The 19,049-nt window shown below is 37.8% G+C and overlaps 2 protein-coding genes across 2 annotated transcripts; one reads left to right on the top strand and one right to left on the bottom strand.

Annotated features, from left to right (window-relative positions):
• Positions 1-2,414: 2,414 nt before the first annotated feature.
• Positions 2,415-6,655, bottom strand: LOC100890376 (alpha-(1,3)-fucosyltransferase 7). The gene is made up of 2 exons (XM_003730917.3): positions 5,909-6,655; positions 2,415-4,437 (listed from the first exon to the last, which is right to left on the bottom strand). The coding sequence occupies exons 1-2, from the start codon at positions 5,990-5,992 to the stop codon at positions 3,148-3,150; spliced, it is 1,374 nt and encodes a 457-aa protein (XP_003730965.1). The 5' UTR covers positions 5,993-6,655; the 3' UTR covers positions 2,415-3,147.
• A 5,714-nt stretch (positions 6,656-12,369) lies between these two features.
• On the top strand, positions 12,370-14,891 carry LOC100891552 (alpha-(1,3)-fucosyltransferase fut-1). Its single transcript, XM_003723350.3, has 2 exons — positions 12,370-12,526; positions 13,343-14,891. Exons 1-2 carry the CDS (start codon positions 12,476-12,478, stop codon positions 14,672-14,674), a joined length of 1,383 nt encoding a protein of 460 aa, XP_003723398.2. The 5' UTR covers positions 12,370-12,475; the 3' UTR covers positions 14,675-14,891.
• The last annotated feature ends 4,158 nt before the right edge of the window (positions 14,892-19,049 follow it).

Raw genomic sequence — 19,049 nt, 5'->3', positions numbered from 1 at the left:
ATCCAGACCTGACTTCCGGGCTTCCAGCCCGTTTTCAAAGTCATCTTGCTCGTCTTCAGGGGCAGATCCAGGGGTGGGGGGGGGGGGGGGGGGCGTGCGTGAGGCGCACACCCCGTTTTACCTTTTAAAAACATAAAAGTTGATTTTACTCATTCAGAGATGCATCAGAATGTACCATAGATCATCTTAAGGTTGAACATTTTACGGGGCTCTTAAGCGGGCCCCGGCCAGACCCAATGCCGTAAAGGCTTCGCGCTCGCAATTTCGTACATTGTATGTCCCCTTTTGGAAAATCCTGGATCCGCCCCTAGTCTTCATCACAATTCATTCACCCTTTACCCCACCCCACCCACGTTCGCATTACCTCATTTAATACCATCATTCCTCTCATGCTCGAGATGATAGAACGTTCATCCACCTCTTCTAATTCATCCTCCTTCTTCACCCCTTCTCTCCATCTCGTGACAGCAGACAAGGCTGACGGCTTTCACAACCACTCACTTTTGGCGTCAGTTCTGTTTGCCTCAGATCCCTTTCCACTCTCAGTATTGATTTTTGACAAAATGCTAACCCACCTCACCTCTCCTTAAAGGCCCTATCTTGTTCATTTTAAGCAATGTGTACCTTATTAAAGAAATACTGTCCTCCTTCCGAGTAGAAGTGATTTTTTGAATATTTGTGTTCGTGCAGGCATATCATCGTGTTATCTATCTGGTTTAGGTGTGTATTAATAACTCTTTCACATTATTGTGTATTACATCTCATACAGTACACTAGCATTGATCCAAGTATTGCAAGAAAGTGTCTTAGCTTGGATAGGACGAGTATGCATGAGAGGGGGTCTTAACGTTTTTCCGATGTTCTTTCCCCTCTCCATTTCTTTCGCCTTCTTTCTCTTTATCATTTGATATGGGGAGCAGGCACATGCCCTTGAGCTCCCACTTTGTTGCTCCACCACCGTCACCTTCTAGCATCTCGCCAAGAATGGACGGTACGTTTTATTTAAACATTAAAAAATGGCTACCCCTCGAACATAGAGACATTCGTTTAACATATAATCAAAATACTACCGAGGAATCATTACGATGCATGAACACTGTCTCTTTAATGCAAGCCGATGCTTCTGCCCTCTCTCCCCATAGACCTTCAAGATCTTGCGAGTCGCTAACGTTTACCATCAGCCAGTAAACATGCGTCCAGCATGGACCCACGGTGGGATACTACCATCGACCAGCTAAATTTAAGCAGACGTTTTGGCAAATGGAGCTTTTAGCCTTTCTCTCTCCCCCCCCCCCCCCCCCCCCGTCATCCCAAATCTGACGACCGCGCTTGATAAAGTTAAGCATGTGCCATCTCGCGACCGTGATACATTTGTGCACATTACCATGATGGGATATCATTACTTATTCATATATTGAAGATGTATATTATAATGGAAAGAAAACATCTATTGGTATACGGTTTGGCATAGCACGCATAGATGGGAATTTTAACCAACCCCTCCTGCCCTCTTGCAATGAGACGTCGTTCATGATCAGGGCGAAAATCTTGCAAGAGCATCTGTTATTCCTCGCCTATTTAATAACTATTATCTCTTTAATTTAATTTCTTTAATAAATAAAGAATTGTACATATTAGAAATGGATATATGTTGTAAGTGTTGCCATTGTAGACCTAACAATAAGTTATTTTGCTCTCATAAAATGTTAAAGTCGATACATTCTTATTTAAAGAATTTAATAGTATTGTACAGTTGATTTGATTTAATTTTCTGATTTAATTACACTTTCAGTTTTTATCATATTTTCACTTTAATAAATCCTACTCAATACATTTATATTTCACTTCCGTAATGACTTTACAAATTGTTCGTTTAGTCTGTTGGATAAAACCATCACAAACTTATCATTAGTGTCATCATAATTAACCTTTTCCGTATCAGGTGCAATGTGCACCCATATAGCATTCTTTGATAAACTTCATAATAGCACACACATTGCTCGTGTGCATTCCACGTTTGCAACCATCATCTATCTCGCAACAAATACCTATTTCATGCACATATATCAATTTACTTTACACACGACGCATATCATTGAAAGCCTGTATATCGTATATCGCACCCTTAAAAGCATTGAGGTGGCTAATAACCCTAACGTTGCCCCTTGAGGGCGATCTTTCATAAATAAGGAGTGAACCGATCAATTTCACGCATCCATTTATCTATCATGACTTCCCCTCCTCCTCTCTCTCTCCCACTCATCCTCTTTCCTAATTCTCCTTTGCTATGTTTTTCCTTTCGCTCTTTTTATCTCACCGGTTCTTATAACTTAAATTTTGATTTCACTTTGTATTTCTTTTAATTCATATTTGCAACCCTTTTTCCTCTAGACAAATACAACAACAAAACGAAATTTTATTTCTACTACGATGTAATTATTGTTTGTTTTACACAGCTCATGTTAGATCACACACAAACTCGTGACAGAAAATATATTTTGGGTAATTTTTTTTAAATCTGTTTGATTACAATTCACGTGACATTTATATCTTTAAAAAATATTAACGAACGCGTATATAATTGGGCTTTGAGTGGACTCAGCGAAGAGAGAGAGAGGTGACGGAGCCGTGTTTTCCTCTTAAGGGCACTATAAGCTGACAATCCTGAATCCTACCCTGAGAATACAGTAACAAAATACAAACATCCCAGTGCCGAGAAAAGGGAATTACTAGTTTCATGCATAAAGCCAATTCTATAAGTAAGTACCATTGACTAATTGCTATTAAAAACATAGAAAAGAAAATCGATTCATCCTAAACTTTTATACTCGTATGGGAAAAGTAAAAATTAACAAGTGAGCAAATTCTAGGCGATGTATGAATATAATAATGCAGGCTGGCAAAAAAAATTCGTACCGTTTTTAAATTTTGGCTGCTAGGCACATTGATCTTGTTAATTCCATATCCCTGTGTTTGGACCCAAGTCCCAGCTTCCCTCCACACCTTTCTCAATGTATTATATTTGTTTCAGCCAATCATCACCACATCGTATTCATAATGCTCCTACTGTATGTCATTCTAATATATATATAATTACTTATATCCTCTACCTGTCCATTTCCCATTCATCACGGTTTCATTACAAAATCACATTGATTGCCAGATAGTCCAATGGTTGTATTCCTTGTACTGTTGATCAGGACTAAACGGCTTCAAGGAATTCTTGTTGGGCCGTGTCCGACAACCATTAAACCAACTCGACTCACCCACAGTCGTCAGGTATTGTGGGGTACCGTCAAACATGTGTGGTATCGTTCTACATACGAGTTTGGGTGCGACGGGGTACATCAACTTTATCTCACTGCGTCTCTTCCAAGCAAAAAACTTGTTATACTCTTTCTCGTCGTCTGCTATTGTTAGGAGGTAATCTGCCAATGATTTCACCGTTTTAAAATAAGAAACGTGGATAAAGGACGAGGGAGGAGCTACCTTGGCAACGTCAGCCTTAGGAACCCCGTAGATAACCGGTACAACGTCATTGGCAAGAGCTAGTGACCAGAAGTCGGCTGGAATCAGACCATCACATTCAGCGTTTCCAAGGATGAGCAGAAATTTGTAACTTTGTATCAACTTTGAGCATTTAGAGGAATGACGCGGTTCACACTGCTTTGTACCGCACGCTCCGAATTCGTCCACCGGTAAGCGGGCGCGGACGCGGCTTAAGAACGGTTTTCTTGGCCACGATACTTCATTACAGTTACTGTTCATCCATGCTATGAGATGTTTCTTCGTGGACCATTGAGGTGGCAAGCTCATGGACGTATTTGCTGGTGGTTGGTAACTGTATGAACCAAACGATAATTGGACGTGTGAATCCCAGTGATACGAAATCAACTTGTGGTATTTGAGCTGAGTTATGTTCAGATTCTGATTCCAGAATGTCATGCGGTGAGGCGATTCTGTGCTGTAAAAGAACCACGTTTGGTTTTGCTCTGGCTCAAGATTTTTCAGCGTCTCAATCTGTCCTCTCAGTGCACGCGGTAAAATGCCAAAAATAACCGCGTCTTTTCCGCGAAAACGTTTCAAGTCCGTCCCAAGGGAAAGTTTGATCGTGCAATTGATATTGTCAGTTCTGCATCCCAGATTCACCTCCCTTTCCAATCTTAGACTTGTTTCCATAAGCTCCACCCATTTTGAAAGCTCAGGCCAACTCCTCATACCTTCCAAGTCCCCATATAGGAGGATACTTTTGACGCACTGACCAGTACCTGTACGGTTTGATTTAAAGGTTAATTGCTCTAGAATGGACTGGTCACTACTGGACTCAACGCTGGACCCACGCTGGTTGATGACCAGTTTGGAGTGAAGAACAAGACCAGAAAGTAACGTTGACCATATGATGATCAAGCACAGCAAGGCCAGCCGAATGTTATATCTCTGCATGATGAACAAAATAGAAAATACACTAATTGTCGAGGGCAAGACGAAAAACATATTATCTTTTAAAACATATTATCTTTTAAAACAAATGTTGATTTAATATATCAAAATCGATTAGCAGATATGAGCAAACTTCCTGAATTTAATATTATGTCTAGTTTATCTTTAGTAAAATAAAAGAGAAATCGGCAGAAATTTTGGATGAAATTCAGCGGCAAAATACAAAAAGTGTTCTATTAAAATGCGCCTTCTGTTTCCCTCATAAGGCAACGACAATCCAATAAATTTCATACTAACCCAATTTTCTTGCTAATACACATTTAACACTGAAAATTAATATTGTCTAATTGTGACATATAGGTCTTCCATCAGAAAGATATTTCAACTTGCGTTATGCTTTTCTGATTTTTATAAATTCCCATATTGTAGAAAATATTTATAGACTGGTACCTTTGAGACCATGGACCTAGTACAAAGGTCCATGGCTTGCTTCGCCCCGTTAATTTAGAAAAGATATAATAACACAGAACAATCGATATAGTTACCGTTTTTTACCCCGCCCTCTCCCCCACGTAGATCTTTGTACAAGAATTACGTAACAAATTGTTCAAAACCTGTCAGACCAAGTTCCAAGGGTGCATGACATAGAAAATATTCCTCATCGAAATTTAAGGCTCGTTTTAATAGATATTACGCGGTAAACCGCTACCAAAAAAAAAAACCGGCAGCGGTTTATGTGTAAGTGTAAATGAAATGAATCGCGGTGAGCAGCAAAGGTGTTAAACATGCAGGAATGTGAACCGTATTACACTTTAAGTCATAAAAAGTACACGTACATCAAGTACACGCATCTAACATTTTCATCGATAATGTGATTTAAAGAAACTACACTAAATCTTATGTGGCATAGAACAGTAAATGGCCTTAACCAAAATCACAGAACTCTATATTTTTTCAAAATAGAATTGTTTAGCCAGACGTTTCAGCATCATTTCGGTATATTTAAGAGAACTTTATTTTTGGATGATTAGATCTACATAATGGTGATTGGTGATGAAAAATGTTCATTTGACACGGGTGTAATAAATGCCTGTTTGTTTGTTTAAGGGGAAGGCGTTTAACCAAATTTGGAATTAATTTTTTCTTTAAACCCCTTGAAACTTTAAAGATGTTTCCACGCTCCTGCTTCTAGATACCATTAAAATGGACATAAAACATTGATTATAAAAACGATCCCAAAGCTTTCGAAAAATTAACCTAAGACAATTCAAAGGCTTGTTCATCACCTTATACGATATGCAAACAGTTAATGAGGTTTTACTTATTAAAGCAGAACTTCATTTCTATTAATTTTGATATACAATAGGGTATTACAATTTTTCTTCGTGTTCATTTCTCGAAAGTTCTTGCGGTTGTGATTATACACCCCTCAACTTGAATACAAGGATACCCCGGAGCACGTACGTACCGTAGATGTTGGATAACACGTCGGGAAGCGATCCCCTCGGAGAAGCCAACTCCTTACTTGTCGTACCCCTACCATCATGATCATCTTCTTGCTAATACTGGAGTAGTAGTCTTTGGAAGTGGTACCGCATATTAGAGAAGAGATAAGGTTGGAAACGCTGGTTCATCTCCATGTAGTCCGTCGAAAGCGAAGTATTGAAGAATAATAGTGCTTATTGGATGGTAGCATAGCACCAACATTTTGACATTAATCTGGCAATCCATTATGATCAATCTGCACTACAAGAATTAGATACTCGAATTTGGATTAACAAAACGAGAACTTTAAAATATATCGTAAGATGTATCACACCTCATCCGTGTTTTGGGAGATGATGATGATGATGAAGATGAAGATGATGATGATGCATTACAATATTGCTCCAAATATCTTCAAATCAAAAGTATATGACGGACGGTTCCTCCTACTTCTTCTTGTAATCTTCGCATGGCTAATAAAAAACATCACTAAGTTAACATCCAGATATGAAATGGCAGGAGGAAGATGAATGCAATAATAGCATTTAATGCCTAAGGAGTTGTCCATTGACGTGTATTCTGCCTTTCATGATCGTAATGGCTCTCTCACCTAATCAACACATGAACTACGTCGGCAACAATCAATCTGGACATTCTCCGGTTGTAACATCACTCATTAAAGTGTTTCATCCTTTCTCTTTCATTCTCGGGATGTCGTTCTCTGACACGAACTGTCCTCCTCTCTTCGTTTATCATTTCCTTTGAAGAGGCAGCGATCGACATGCTTTTTTCCACGTACCCCACAATAGCTTCAAAATATTTCGAACAATAGAGGGGCTGGGAAGTACCGTGCCCTGATAATGGACGGAGTAAGATAAGCCCTTCCGGGGGGTATTACAGTAAACATTCCAAATTTACTTGGTGGGATATTTTCGATTAAGTATATTTTTAAACCTCTTTTCTTTGTGATTGAAAGAGGGAGATGGGAACAAAAACAAAAGTAACCTAAGACTATTTTAAGATTAAAGAGAGCATTCGGCACCGAGGCCATGCACTCTTCAAATGATATTAACACACTGGCATTATGCCAAATCTAGAGAAAGCAGACAACAACAACAACAACAACAACAACAACACTGGATGAAACATGACAGATGAATAATACTGATATGTGAATTCATATCCAGGTGCAGCTAAAAGAAGAATAAACATGATAAGATCATTGCATCCCAAATGTACACGGAGTGAAAGATCAAGGATCGCAAATTGGTAAAAATCACGTAATATTCTGGAATATACAATATAGATATAAAGATCAATAATCAAACATTACCTGAGCTTTACTATTTTGGGTAGTTTGTATAATAATAATAATAATAATAATAATAATAATAATAATAATAATAATAATAATAATAATAATAATAATAATAATAATAATAATAATAATAATAAAAATAATAATATAGCATATTTTGTTATGCGCCATCGATCTAGTAAACTATTCTGAGGCGCAGAGGGATAGAATTAGAAAAAGTTACATAGAGAAAAGAGAAGGAAAGAAATGCATAGATGTACATGTACATTCAACATATAATTAACTAAAATAACATGCGAACATATATGACTTTAGATTCTTTTTAAATGTTTCTAGGGATTCTAATGATCGGATCCTCAGTGGGCGAGGATTCCAAAGAGATGGCGCTGCAGAAATAAACGCCTTTTCTCCCAGAGTAGACATAGTTCTTTGGACTGTTAACTGTTTAGTACCAGAAGAATGGAGATTTCTGCCTGGGACATATTCTGTTATGAGATTTCGCAAGTACTGTGGAGCCACACCATGCATTACATTCCATACAATTGTAAATATCGTTACTTCTTTTGTTAATAAACATGATTGTTAATAAAGTGGTATTAGAACAAGGTGAAATCTGAAATAGGTGATGTATGATGTGTCCAGGCCAAGTAAAAGCAATGCAACATTTAAAAGGATGAAAATAATATTACTTTAATAAATCACTACATTCAAAACTCAAACGAATACCGAAAACAAAAGAAAATCTGCATAGCAATCATTACATGATTTTCATCAAATCGCTATCCTTGATTTTCACCCCATGTATAATTATGTGGGAAGGTCATTTTGTCATAAAGCATGGCAGTGTCAGTGGAAAGTGCGGGTTTGCGCGTGGTGCGTGGGTGAGATGAGTAGTACCGAAAACACACGATACCTTCACAGGGGGGGGGGGGGGGGGGGGGTCTCAGCAGAATTAATTTGAATGTGAAATCATAAATAGACTTACATATAATTAAAGAGAGTCCTTAGATACTAAGGAAATGTAATGTGTTTGTAAAAGTCGAAGGGATAACATCTTGTAGATTGCCAAAAAATGTTTGTTCTGGATCTCCTAAACACCGATAGATACTCGGTGGATTGACAGACTCTCTCAATTATGAATAGCCTTCCAACGTGCCTCTTCCCTCAATTCATGACTTTGATATACCGAGTCTGACTTTGAAATACAGACAGCCGAGTACATGGCCCTGTTTCATAAAACTTGATATCAATAACAAGATACAATAACTGTTATAAGCTACTGAAATCGTACATGTGCTTGACTGAGAGAAAATCTGTCATAGAAATTTAGCATTTGTTACTGATAAGAAGTTTTATGAAACAGGGCTCCGATGTCTTGTTGACTATTAAACAGCCTCATCATCAGCCATTCGATCCATTTGGCCTGAAATCAGGGGCGTCGCTAGACCTTTTTTAGTGGGGGGGGGGGGGGGGGGGTGTAGAGGCCAACGATTACCGACAAAAGTAGCTACCAATTACCGACAAAATTAAATTTCCAATATCTACAAAGTCAACCCTATAAACCTGGGGTCGAAGGCTAAATTGTTTTTCCTATGGACTATCTATGGTACTTGCATATGCGCAAAATGGTCATTTTCCTCGACGACATTAATATACGAATTATTTCTTAAATTTAGTCAGCATCATAGCTATATATTTTAATGCAGGCGCGGAGCTAGGACCTCATTTTAGGGAGGGGCGGTAGTGAGCAAGAGAATCACTTAAAAGCGCGCTCATAAGGGGGTGTGGGTGATGAGCCTCCCGCGCGAAGCGCGAAAGCTTAGACGTTTCCTTAAATTATTAGGAAAAGAAGACGATTAATTGTACCTTTTTCGACTGGTAATCCTAGGCTGAAAGAAGTTCCCCCCCCCCCTCCCGCGCGAAGCGCGAAAGCTTTGACGTTTCATTAAATTATTATAAAAAAAGAAGACGATTTGCTGTACCATTCTTGACTGTTTATCCTTTTCTGAATTTAGTATTCCCCCCTGCGCAAAGCGCGGAAGCTTTGACGTTTCATTAAATTATGAGAAAAAGCAGACGAAGGTGTACTGTTCTCGACTCTTAATCCTAATCTGAATGAAGCTTCCCCCTCCCGCGCGAAGTTTTGACGTTTCATTAAATTATTAGAGAAAGAAGACGATTCGTCGTACCGTTTTCGACTCTTAAAGGGGAAGTCCACCCTGAAATTAAGTTAGTTTTGATAGGAGTAGAAAAATGAGAGAAACAGGTCAGTGAAAAAAAAAGTCAGTGAAAGCTTGAGCAAATTCTGATTAAAAATAAGGAAGTTAGGATTTTTGAAGTTGTGATCAATCAAACACAAATTGGCAACTCTATGACGTATCACGCGAGCACAACTTCCATTTGCTCAGTACTAAAAAAATCTAAAATTTTCATTTTCCCTCAAGAAAAATTTCAACCATACATGCACCCTAAATATAATAATTGCAAATATGTTTCTATACTCCCCCTGCAAGGAACAAATATATATTCCGTCATCAATAACGAAGAAAACATGATTTTATGGAATATTATGCACAAAGCAAATGAAGGAGAGCTCGTATAATAAGTCACAGAGTTGCCAATTTGTATTTGATTGATCACAACTTCAATAATTCATAACTTTCTTATTTTCATTCAGAATTTGCTCAAACTTTCACTCACCTGATTTTCTTATTATTCTGCCTCTATCGAAACAAACTTATTTTGGGGGTGGACTTTCCCTTTAATAAGCCCTACTCATCTGAATTCAGTTTTCCCCAAGCTTTTACGTTTCCTCATATCATTAGAGAAAAAACTCGATTCGTTGTACAGTTTTCGACTTTTAATAAACCCTATTAATTTTGTCTGAATTCAGTTTCCCCCTCTCGCGCGAAGCGCGGAAGCTTTGACGTTTCCTTAAATTATTAGAGAAAGAAGACGATTCGTCGTACTGTTCTCGACTCGTCTAAATGAAGTTTTCCCCTTCCGGGGTTTCATCACAATATAGAGAAAGGAAGACGATTCCTCATACCGTTTTCGAATCTTATTATTATTAAGCCCTATTCATCTGAATTCAGTTTCCCCCTCTCGCGCGAAGCGCGAAAGCTTTGACGTTTCCTTAAATTATTAGAGAAAGAACACGATTCGTTGTAACGTTTTCGACTTTTAGTAAGCCCTATTCATCTGAATTCAGTTTACCCCTCTCGCGCGAAAGCTTTGATGTTTCCTCAAATTATTAGAGAAAGAACACGATTCGTTGTACCGTTTTCGACTCTAAATGAGCCCTATTAATTTTGTCTGAATTCAGTTTCCCCCTCTCGCGCGAAGCGCGGAAGCTTTGACGTTTCCTTAAATTATTAGAGAAAGAAGACGATTCGTCGTACTGTTCTCGACTCGTCTAAATGAAGTTTTCCCCTTCCGGGGTTTCATCACAATATAGAGAAAGGAAGACGATTCCTCATACCGTTTTCGAATCTTATTATTATTAAGCCCTATTCATCTGAATTCAGTTTCCCCCTCTCGCGCGAAAGCTTTGACGTTTCCTTAAATTATTAGAGAAAGAACACGATTCGTTGTAACGTTTTCGACTTCTAGAAAGCCCTATTTGTCTGAATTCAGTTTCCCACTTTCGCGCGAAGCGCGGAATTTTTGGCGTTTCATCACAATATAAAGAAAGGAAAATGATTCGTCGTACCGTTGTTGACTCTTTAACCTTGTTTGAATTTAGTTTCCCCGAAAATTTTAAACCTCTGATTTCTTTAGCTGATATTATAGGAAAGTGAAACTTCGAGAAAATACAAGTATTGTAGTTGTAGTCACTCTCGAAGTCGTCACAGCGGATAAGAAGTCGCAGTTCGTAGGGAAAAAAACTTGTCGACCGACCGACAATATACATCTCACCGACTTCAAACTTATGCATTGATGAGGATCGAGCAAGAATACCGACACAGCTGACCCGACACAGTAACATATTTACCCGTGTCTTTCTTGCTCCCTCGACGAGACGACTCCCCCCAACAACCCCTTTTCTCTTTTACTCCCACTCCTCCTCTCTCAGACTCTTACCTCCCCTCTCTCTCCTCTCTTTCATCCCCCGTTTCTTTTGTTTCCCTTTCACTCTTTTTTATTCTTTTTTCCTTTTCTTTCTTTTCTTTCTTTTCCTTTCTTTCCTCTCCCCCCTCTTTTTCTTTTTTCTCTTTCTTTCTTCTCTTTTCTTTCCTTTCTTTTCCTTTCTTTCCTTTCTTTTCCTTTCTTTCTTTTCTTTCCCTTTTCTTTTTTTCTTTTCTTTCCCTTCCCCTCTCTTTTTTTCCCTCTCTTTTTTTCCGTCTCTTTTTTTCCCTCCCCCTTTTCTCTTTTTCCCGACGGCAGCGCAATTTTACCGACAATGTCCTGACAGGTGGGGGGGGGGGGGGGAGGTGTCGCACCCCCACACCCCCCCCCCCTTTGGCGACGCCCCTGCCTGAAATGTTAACGTGTCGATCATGGTCATGTGACAACATAAGAGGCCTATCGTACATACCAAAGTGATCATTATCCCCCAAGACGAAGAAAACATAATAATCGATAACCAGTCTCCGGAACTAAACATGTATAGGACTGTGTAATAGTCAGTGCGGAGAATGGATCGACGCTGTGCAACAAACGATGTAACAAGATTCCCACAAGAAACCAAATTCCCCGATACCATATTCAAATTTATTAAATTATTTACGGATTCGAACAAGGAAACATCCTTTTATTTATTCCATCCCGAGGTCATGTCCAACCGCAACAAAAAAACATTAAGCATGACATTATGTTAAGTCTAAACACACCTTCATGGGGTATTAGCTCTTCACTGCGAAGCCATATGTCTATTTCCCCGATAAGACGTGTGATGGTCAATATTGATATTACCTTGCTTATAAATATATATTTTTTTAAATAATCACATGGTTATTATGCTCTTACGAATGAAAATTTCGTTTGTCGTTCATTTCCGAAGAGTTCAAACAGTTTATCTCAGCAAGACTAGTCACAGTATTGATTAGTATTTATACGTTACACAGAGGAAAGGTAAATCGATTGTTCACCCATCTCAGCGTTCGTTTCAATAAAGTCCTACACTGGACTGTACACACACGTATATCATTTTGGTGAACATGAAGTCCACATTGAGTCAAGTATCTATCGTCTCACCTTTCAAACATTGAAGTTGCTTAAATTGCCGGTAGAATGAGAAGGTCTATACAGAAATGGACAATATTTATGACCAGGCGAAGAATGGTAAGACCCCAGTTTTATGTTAAGACTTTCTGTGTAGAACTTACTAATTTTGCGTAGATACTACGCACGATTCAAATATCTTATTTTAAACACTATTGTTGGATACCTTACATTTAGACTGAACGTTTTGGGCATCATCTCAAGCTCTTGGCTCTGATACTGATAGCATTACTGATTCCACGTATATGAAATCATAAAAGGTAATCACTTTGTTTCTCGTTGTCAAAATGGAAACAGTGATAGTTTAATATCATTTGGGTCAACAACAGTTGATTAACAATATGACAGTAACATCTTGAATTGTGTATAACTATATTAAGATGATACCCAGTGAAACTTTAATAGGGTCCTACGTCAAATTTAGTAGAATACCTACTTACCTAGTACACGTAGTATTCATAATTTTTTTTCTCCATTTCTTCTATTGTGAAAAAGAAGCAACACTTTCGGTGAAAAAGAAATATATTCAGAATTTTCAGATAAAGTTTTTTTTTTTTAAATGGCATTCCCTTTTGGCAATGGTGTACATAAAGTGTCACTCTATTTGTTTTGATGCGGTCTTGTAATAGTAGAAGCAGTAGAAATGCAATGTAGTAGTATTCTTTATTGGATAGCTTGTATAGAAAAGGGCTAATTTGCCACAATGTCTTCAGAAAGACCATCATTGGGCGTACATTCATTGTTGGCCTACACGCACCATTAGTTTAGATGGTACGTAACGAAATATTCCTCAGCATCTCGTATTTCTCTACCACTAATAAATGTATTTCACATTAGATCAATTTCCATTATGTATCTCATAATTTATCATTGTAGGTAAACGCCAGGCAGCAGATAGTTGGCATGGTAATCTTCATCATTGGTGTTTTCATCCTCAACGCCATCCTCCAGACAAAGTCCTTACAGAACACCTCACAGGTTCCGGATGGTAGCAACTATGTCAATGGGCCTCATCATGTCACTGTTTTAACCTTTAAATCTTTCCCTGACGTGCCTACAAACTGTGTGAAGAGAGTCCACATTTTCGGCAACCTGACCGATATGGCGATCTGGCCAGAACTGTCATCATGGTACAACCTGTTCAAGAGGGGTCAGTTTTTTAAACACACCGCAGATGTCTTCTGCCCTCTCTACAATTGTACCCTCCGTTTCACGATTGGGACCAATCTAACTCATTTGAAGGGAAAGGATGCTGTCATATTTGGCGCACTTCCAAAGGCCTTTGAAGGAAGACTCCATGATATGATTTCCAAGGACCCCGAGCCTACGCAAACTTGGTTTTATTATAGCACTGAAACACCACTCCGTGTCGTCCATTGGAACCGAGATGTTCGCGTTGCCGATTTAAGGTATCACAAAATGATGACCTATCGTAGTGATTCTGATATTCATATTCCTTTTGGGTATTACCAAAAAAGACTAAAGCCTCTCACAGATTATGAATTTAATGAAAGATACGGACGAAACAAGACGAAACTCATTGCTTGGATGGCGAGCAACTGCGCCCAGATCTTCTGGCCTCGAATACCGATTGTGGAGCAACTCAGTCGCCGGTTACCGCTTGACACCTACGGAAGATGCGGTAAGCTATCCTGTTTACCGCAACGTTCCGAAATGTGTAAGCTCATGTTGCAACAATATAAATTCTACATGACTCTTGCAAACTCGGAGTGCCACGAGTACATCACAGAAAAGTTCTGGGATCAGACGATAAGCCAGGGTATCGTTCCCGTCGTCTACGGCGCGCCAAAATCGGACTTTCAAAAAATAGGACCTCCAAACTCCTTTATCCACCTCTCAGACTTTTCATCACTGAAAGAATTGGCGGGACATCTTAAGAGACTTGATACCGATCACGAGTCTTATATGAAATACCTAGAATGGATTCGAGATTACGAAGTAGTTAGTACATTTCCTATCCAGATTACCCACCTTTGTCGAATTATACCCCATTTATACAATGGAACAGCCCCTGAACTGCATAGACTGGGCGACTCAACTTGGTACAAGGGGTGTCGAAATCTACCTAATGAGGACATTTTCACCCCATTTTGGCCTCGAGAGCAAATGCTTGCTTATTTCACATGGACTCCGTGGGGTTCGGAAAGAGATGGAATGAATAAAGGAACAAATATAAAACCATTCTAATATATATATCTTTAAAGCGCTTTGAGAGGGCCTTCGGTCCTGAAAAGCGCTATATGAGAACTAGCTATTAATATTATTATTAATGTTATCAAACACACTTGACAAGAGGTCTTTGCTTCTTGGATAATAAAGGAGTCTACCTTTTTACACTTTCTTTTCAACACAGATTTGGATGTGATATTGAATGAAATATTGAATAAAATAATTTTACATGATACTCAGATAATTTCATTGTCATTTATTGTAAGTCTTTATTGCTTTATATAACTTTAATTGAGTGACGACATGAAAATTACTGTTTCCATTTGAAAAGTTATTCTCACATGTCGATCGTACGGGCTAGAACTATAGCAATACTACCCCATGAATTACAATCTGAATGTTTTTCTTTTCTTTTTCAATTATACTTGAATTGTTATAAGAAATTCTTGATTGGGTCATTTTGAAGCAACAAATTACTATTGCCATTATGTATTTTAAAGGAGCATTTAAAACTGTATATCACAATTTTCTAACATATTTTCTTTAAACACACAAGAACAAAATCAGTACAAATCTCAACTAACATTGTTAAATCATTGTTCAAATTTTAATCCAACAATATATACTGCACATATAAAAGTACAAAAGAAACATTTAAACATGTTATATCCAATTCAGCAAAACACATGATTATGATTGAACTTATAAACCCTAAATCAGTTACTTATAATAGTCGAATACATTGTAGATGACTGAAAGAAATACCACCCCTCCCCTTTGGAGAATGGAAGAGTCCCAGAAACCTAAATGAGGAGAAACAAAGGAAGGAAGTGCCTATGGTGCCATGTGCCATTCTACATGCTGACACCAATTTCACCACAAGCAACTGTTTTCTTCTCTTTATTTTATAATTCTAGCTCCCCTGTGCCCTGATACTAGGGGCGCTCAAGCTGGATTGCCCTTTAAGGAATACAGCTATGAATGTGATATTTCAAAAATAATCACCGGGTTCACAACAAATTAAAATACATGATTACTCTGTAAAAAAAAGAAAAGAAGGAAAGAATGAGATATTTGACTTATCATTTAATAAAGAAAATACAAAACTTACATTTTTTGACAATGTTACTCTAAGAACAAATATTTTTGCTGATCTGTAGGCCATTGGGTACCTGGTAGGAATTTATTCCTTGAAATGCTAGAGCGCCGTATGGCAGCCGTGCTAAAGCCAGGGTAATAATCGGGAGCGCCAGGAGGGTCAACTCAAACTGACATGAGCGCTATACAAGAACACACTATTATTATAATTATAACATAATACATAATTTATGTTTGAGATGCTTTATCAAATATGTTTTAAATATAAATAGTACTCTCATGGCAGTTGTTTGAGTTAGTTTTGGAAATTACATGATGATATCATTTTCAATCAAATATAACTTACATGGCTTGTCTTTGATTTTCAAAAATATTCTATAAATTTACTTTATGAAATACTAAACCAAATATGATTGACAATATTGCACTGTGTCTATTCCAACTAATTTACATGTCCTTCAATGGGGCAAGAATCTATAGGCAAACTTTACAATCCAAAACAAGTTATATTACGTGTGTCTTCATTTTGATAACATTTACAAGATAGGTTCAAGTTGCGTAATTATGCTTTAATTCTTTCTATCACGCCCAGCTGTTGCAATTTATGTCCAGCAAAAGGCAAGCTCCATGCAGAACTCTTGATCATGTTATACAGTTTGGCTGTGCTTTGTAACGTCACCCGAAAAGCAAATGGCAGCCTCCATGAATGTGCGTCTCTTTGCATTTTGATCAGTTTAAAAAAAAAAATTGTTGACTTTATACTCATATTATAGTCCCGTCTTATAAAACAATTCAGGTTTGGCAGCTAGGGCATAAGTCAAGTGATACGTACCGCACACGGTTGAGTCACAATGAGACAGATAACAGACTTGTTCACTATCCTATTGTAACTTAAGCTGTAAGCAGTGCATATTCACTAATACACATGTAAACATGAATTATTTGTATATTTTTCTGATTAAAACTACAAGCATAACAAAATGGCAATATTTTAAGAAGCACCACCTGTGACAAGAGTGAGATGATACTTGGGTTATTATTGCAGGTTGACCTGGGGCCCGTTTCATAAAACTACTTATCTATAACAAATGCTTGATTTATATGAAAAATTTGCTCTCAGCCAATCAGATGCCAGGATTTCAGTAGCTTATAACAGTAGCTTGTAACTTGTTATTGATATCAAGTTTGCTCTCAGCCAATCAGATTCCATGATTTCAGTAGCTTATAACAGTAGCTTGTAACTTGTTATTGATATCAAGTTTGCTCTCAGCCAATCAGATGCCATGATTTCAGTAGCTTATAACAGTAGCTTGTAACTTGTTATTGATATCAAGTTTGCTCTCAGCCAATCAGATGCCATGATTTCAGTAGCTTATAACAGTAGCTTGTAACTTGTTATTGATATCAAGTTTTATGAAACAGGGCCCAGGACACAAATGACATTCAGCTTCATGTTTACATGACGACAGCTCTACCTCTTAAGCAATAAGAATGATCCAATAATTATCCTTTCATCCCTTAAAATTACTTTACATTAAACTTTGCACAATATCCCATTTCCCTAAGCATATAGGGGGATTTTTAAATAAAAATCACCAATATCAACTTTCACTGGAAGATTTAAGTTATTTTGGGGCTGATAATCAGTGAATCATCAGCATATCCCAACAGAAATATTTTCACTGTAACCTTTCGGTAATTCTAGAGGTTCTAGAGTTTTATCAGTATTTCTGAGATACATGTAAGTAAAACACAAAGGCTTCTTATTCCGTAGAAAATGTCTCTTATTCTAATTTGCATGAAAATCCCATTACTTATGGGGTAAATTTTGTAATAGCACCATGCTTTATCAGCTTCGCAGCCTTCTTCACAGCTCTGTCAAATTTCACTATAACTGTAGTTACATAGTGCCTGCATTTAACTTGTTGTGGAGGGTAGTAGCATTTCTCAAAACAGAACAGTACAGAAACCATATATTTCATAATGAGCAATTGGATGAAGCCATCGGGGGGTGACATGCTTTCGAGTAGTAGCAATTTCAATGGCTTTGTCACCCCTGACAAGCAGATTGTATCCTTCTCTCTCTCCCTCCTCTCCACTTTGCATGTATTATGACATTTCTAGGTATTATCTGATTGTTATACTCATTGTATAATTTTCTGATTGGTCAAATAAATAATAATAATAATCAGCTTTGTCCCCATATTTCAGGATGAAATCCTGAAAACCAGTAATACCTGACACTGACAGCTTGAACTGATCATGAGGTATAGAGGTGCTGTCGTCAAGTGGTTTACACACCTGTCTCGAGATGGGGAGGTTGTGGGGTCAAGCCTCAGAATGGCACCACGTACTGTCCATTGGCAAGACATTAATCTATATATGCTACTCTCCATCAAGGAGTTAAATGGATTCGAGGAGAAAAGGAATTCCTAGAATGCTGTGAACTTTGAAATCGGTAGCCTACCAAAGTTCAGAGTGGGCCTAAGATTGGAATATGTATACGTTTATGTAGAGGGAGTTACACCATACACAAGCTTTTCTTTCTGTTTAATAGTTTCCTTTTCTTTATCAATGTGCATTTTTGCACATCTTGAATGTGATTTGGGCATAAAACTAAACTAAACAGACTTGAACCTTGAGCTCTCCCATCCTGGACATGAGCACAATAAAACCATTGAATGTACCCAATATAATAATAAAGTGCCATAGTACCATTGATATAAATACATTAGAGGCATTGGGGTTACATACTACCTACTGTACTCCATTTCACTCTTAAATGGAATAAATATATTAAATGAAAACTCCCTATTTTTGTTATATGTTCGAGTAGAATCAACAAATGCACTGCAAATGCTTTAAATTTTAACAATCCTCTCTATTGTGAATAACTGTGAATACTTTGTAACAGAGCAGATTATTTAAAGATCCTGCACTTTAATATTTCCATCAACTATAGTTCAACTATACTCAATGGGTACTATAGTCATATCTTGCAACACTGCACCCCTAAACTTTATAGAAACATGATACATATCTTTCTCTCTGTAATATGTTTACTTGGGTGCTTATGGAAAGGTGTAGAGAATGCAGTATATTAGTACTGACTGAGCTCTTTGTTTTTCATATCTCGTGACTTCTTGAATCCTACCTCTCGTGTCAAACTCAATTTTCTACAAAAGTGGATAACGATCATCCAGAGTGGCACTGCAATCTTGTGTTCTACTCAATGCATTCATTACTGGAGAGTGTTTCACAAAGACTAAGATCGACTTTAACTTGGACTTACCTA

This window comes from Strongylocentrotus purpuratus, unplaced genomic scaffold (assembly GCF_000002235.5).
Source record: "Strongylocentrotus purpuratus isolate Spur 01 unplaced genomic scaffold, Spur_5.0 spur5_scaffold_3, whole genome shotgun sequence".
In the NCBI taxonomy this organism is placed as follows: Eukaryota; Metazoa; Echinodermata; class Echinoidea; order Camarodonta; family Strongylocentrotidae; genus Strongylocentrotus; species Strongylocentrotus purpuratus.
This window is presented reverse-complemented; position numbering and strand designations above follow the sequence as displayed.

Excerpts from the sequence above, each read along its gene's own strand:
- LOC100890376 (XM_003730917.3), bottom strand. The coding sequence starts at position 5,992 with ATGATCATGATGGTAGGGGTACGACAAGTAAGGAGTTGGCTTCTCCGA. Across the intron at positions 4,438-5,908 it reads CGTGTTATCCAACATCTACG|AGATATAACATTCGGCTGGC; the intron begins GTACGTACGTGC and ends TTCATCATGCAG.
- LOC100891552 (XM_003723350.3), top strand. The coding sequence starts at position 12,476 with ATGAGAAGGTCTATACAGAAATGGACAATATTTATGACCAGGCGAAGA. Across the intron at positions 12,527-13,342 it reads TTATGACCAGGCGAAGAATG|GTAAACGCCAGGCAGCAGAT; the intron begins GTAAGACCCCAG and ends TTATCATTGTAG.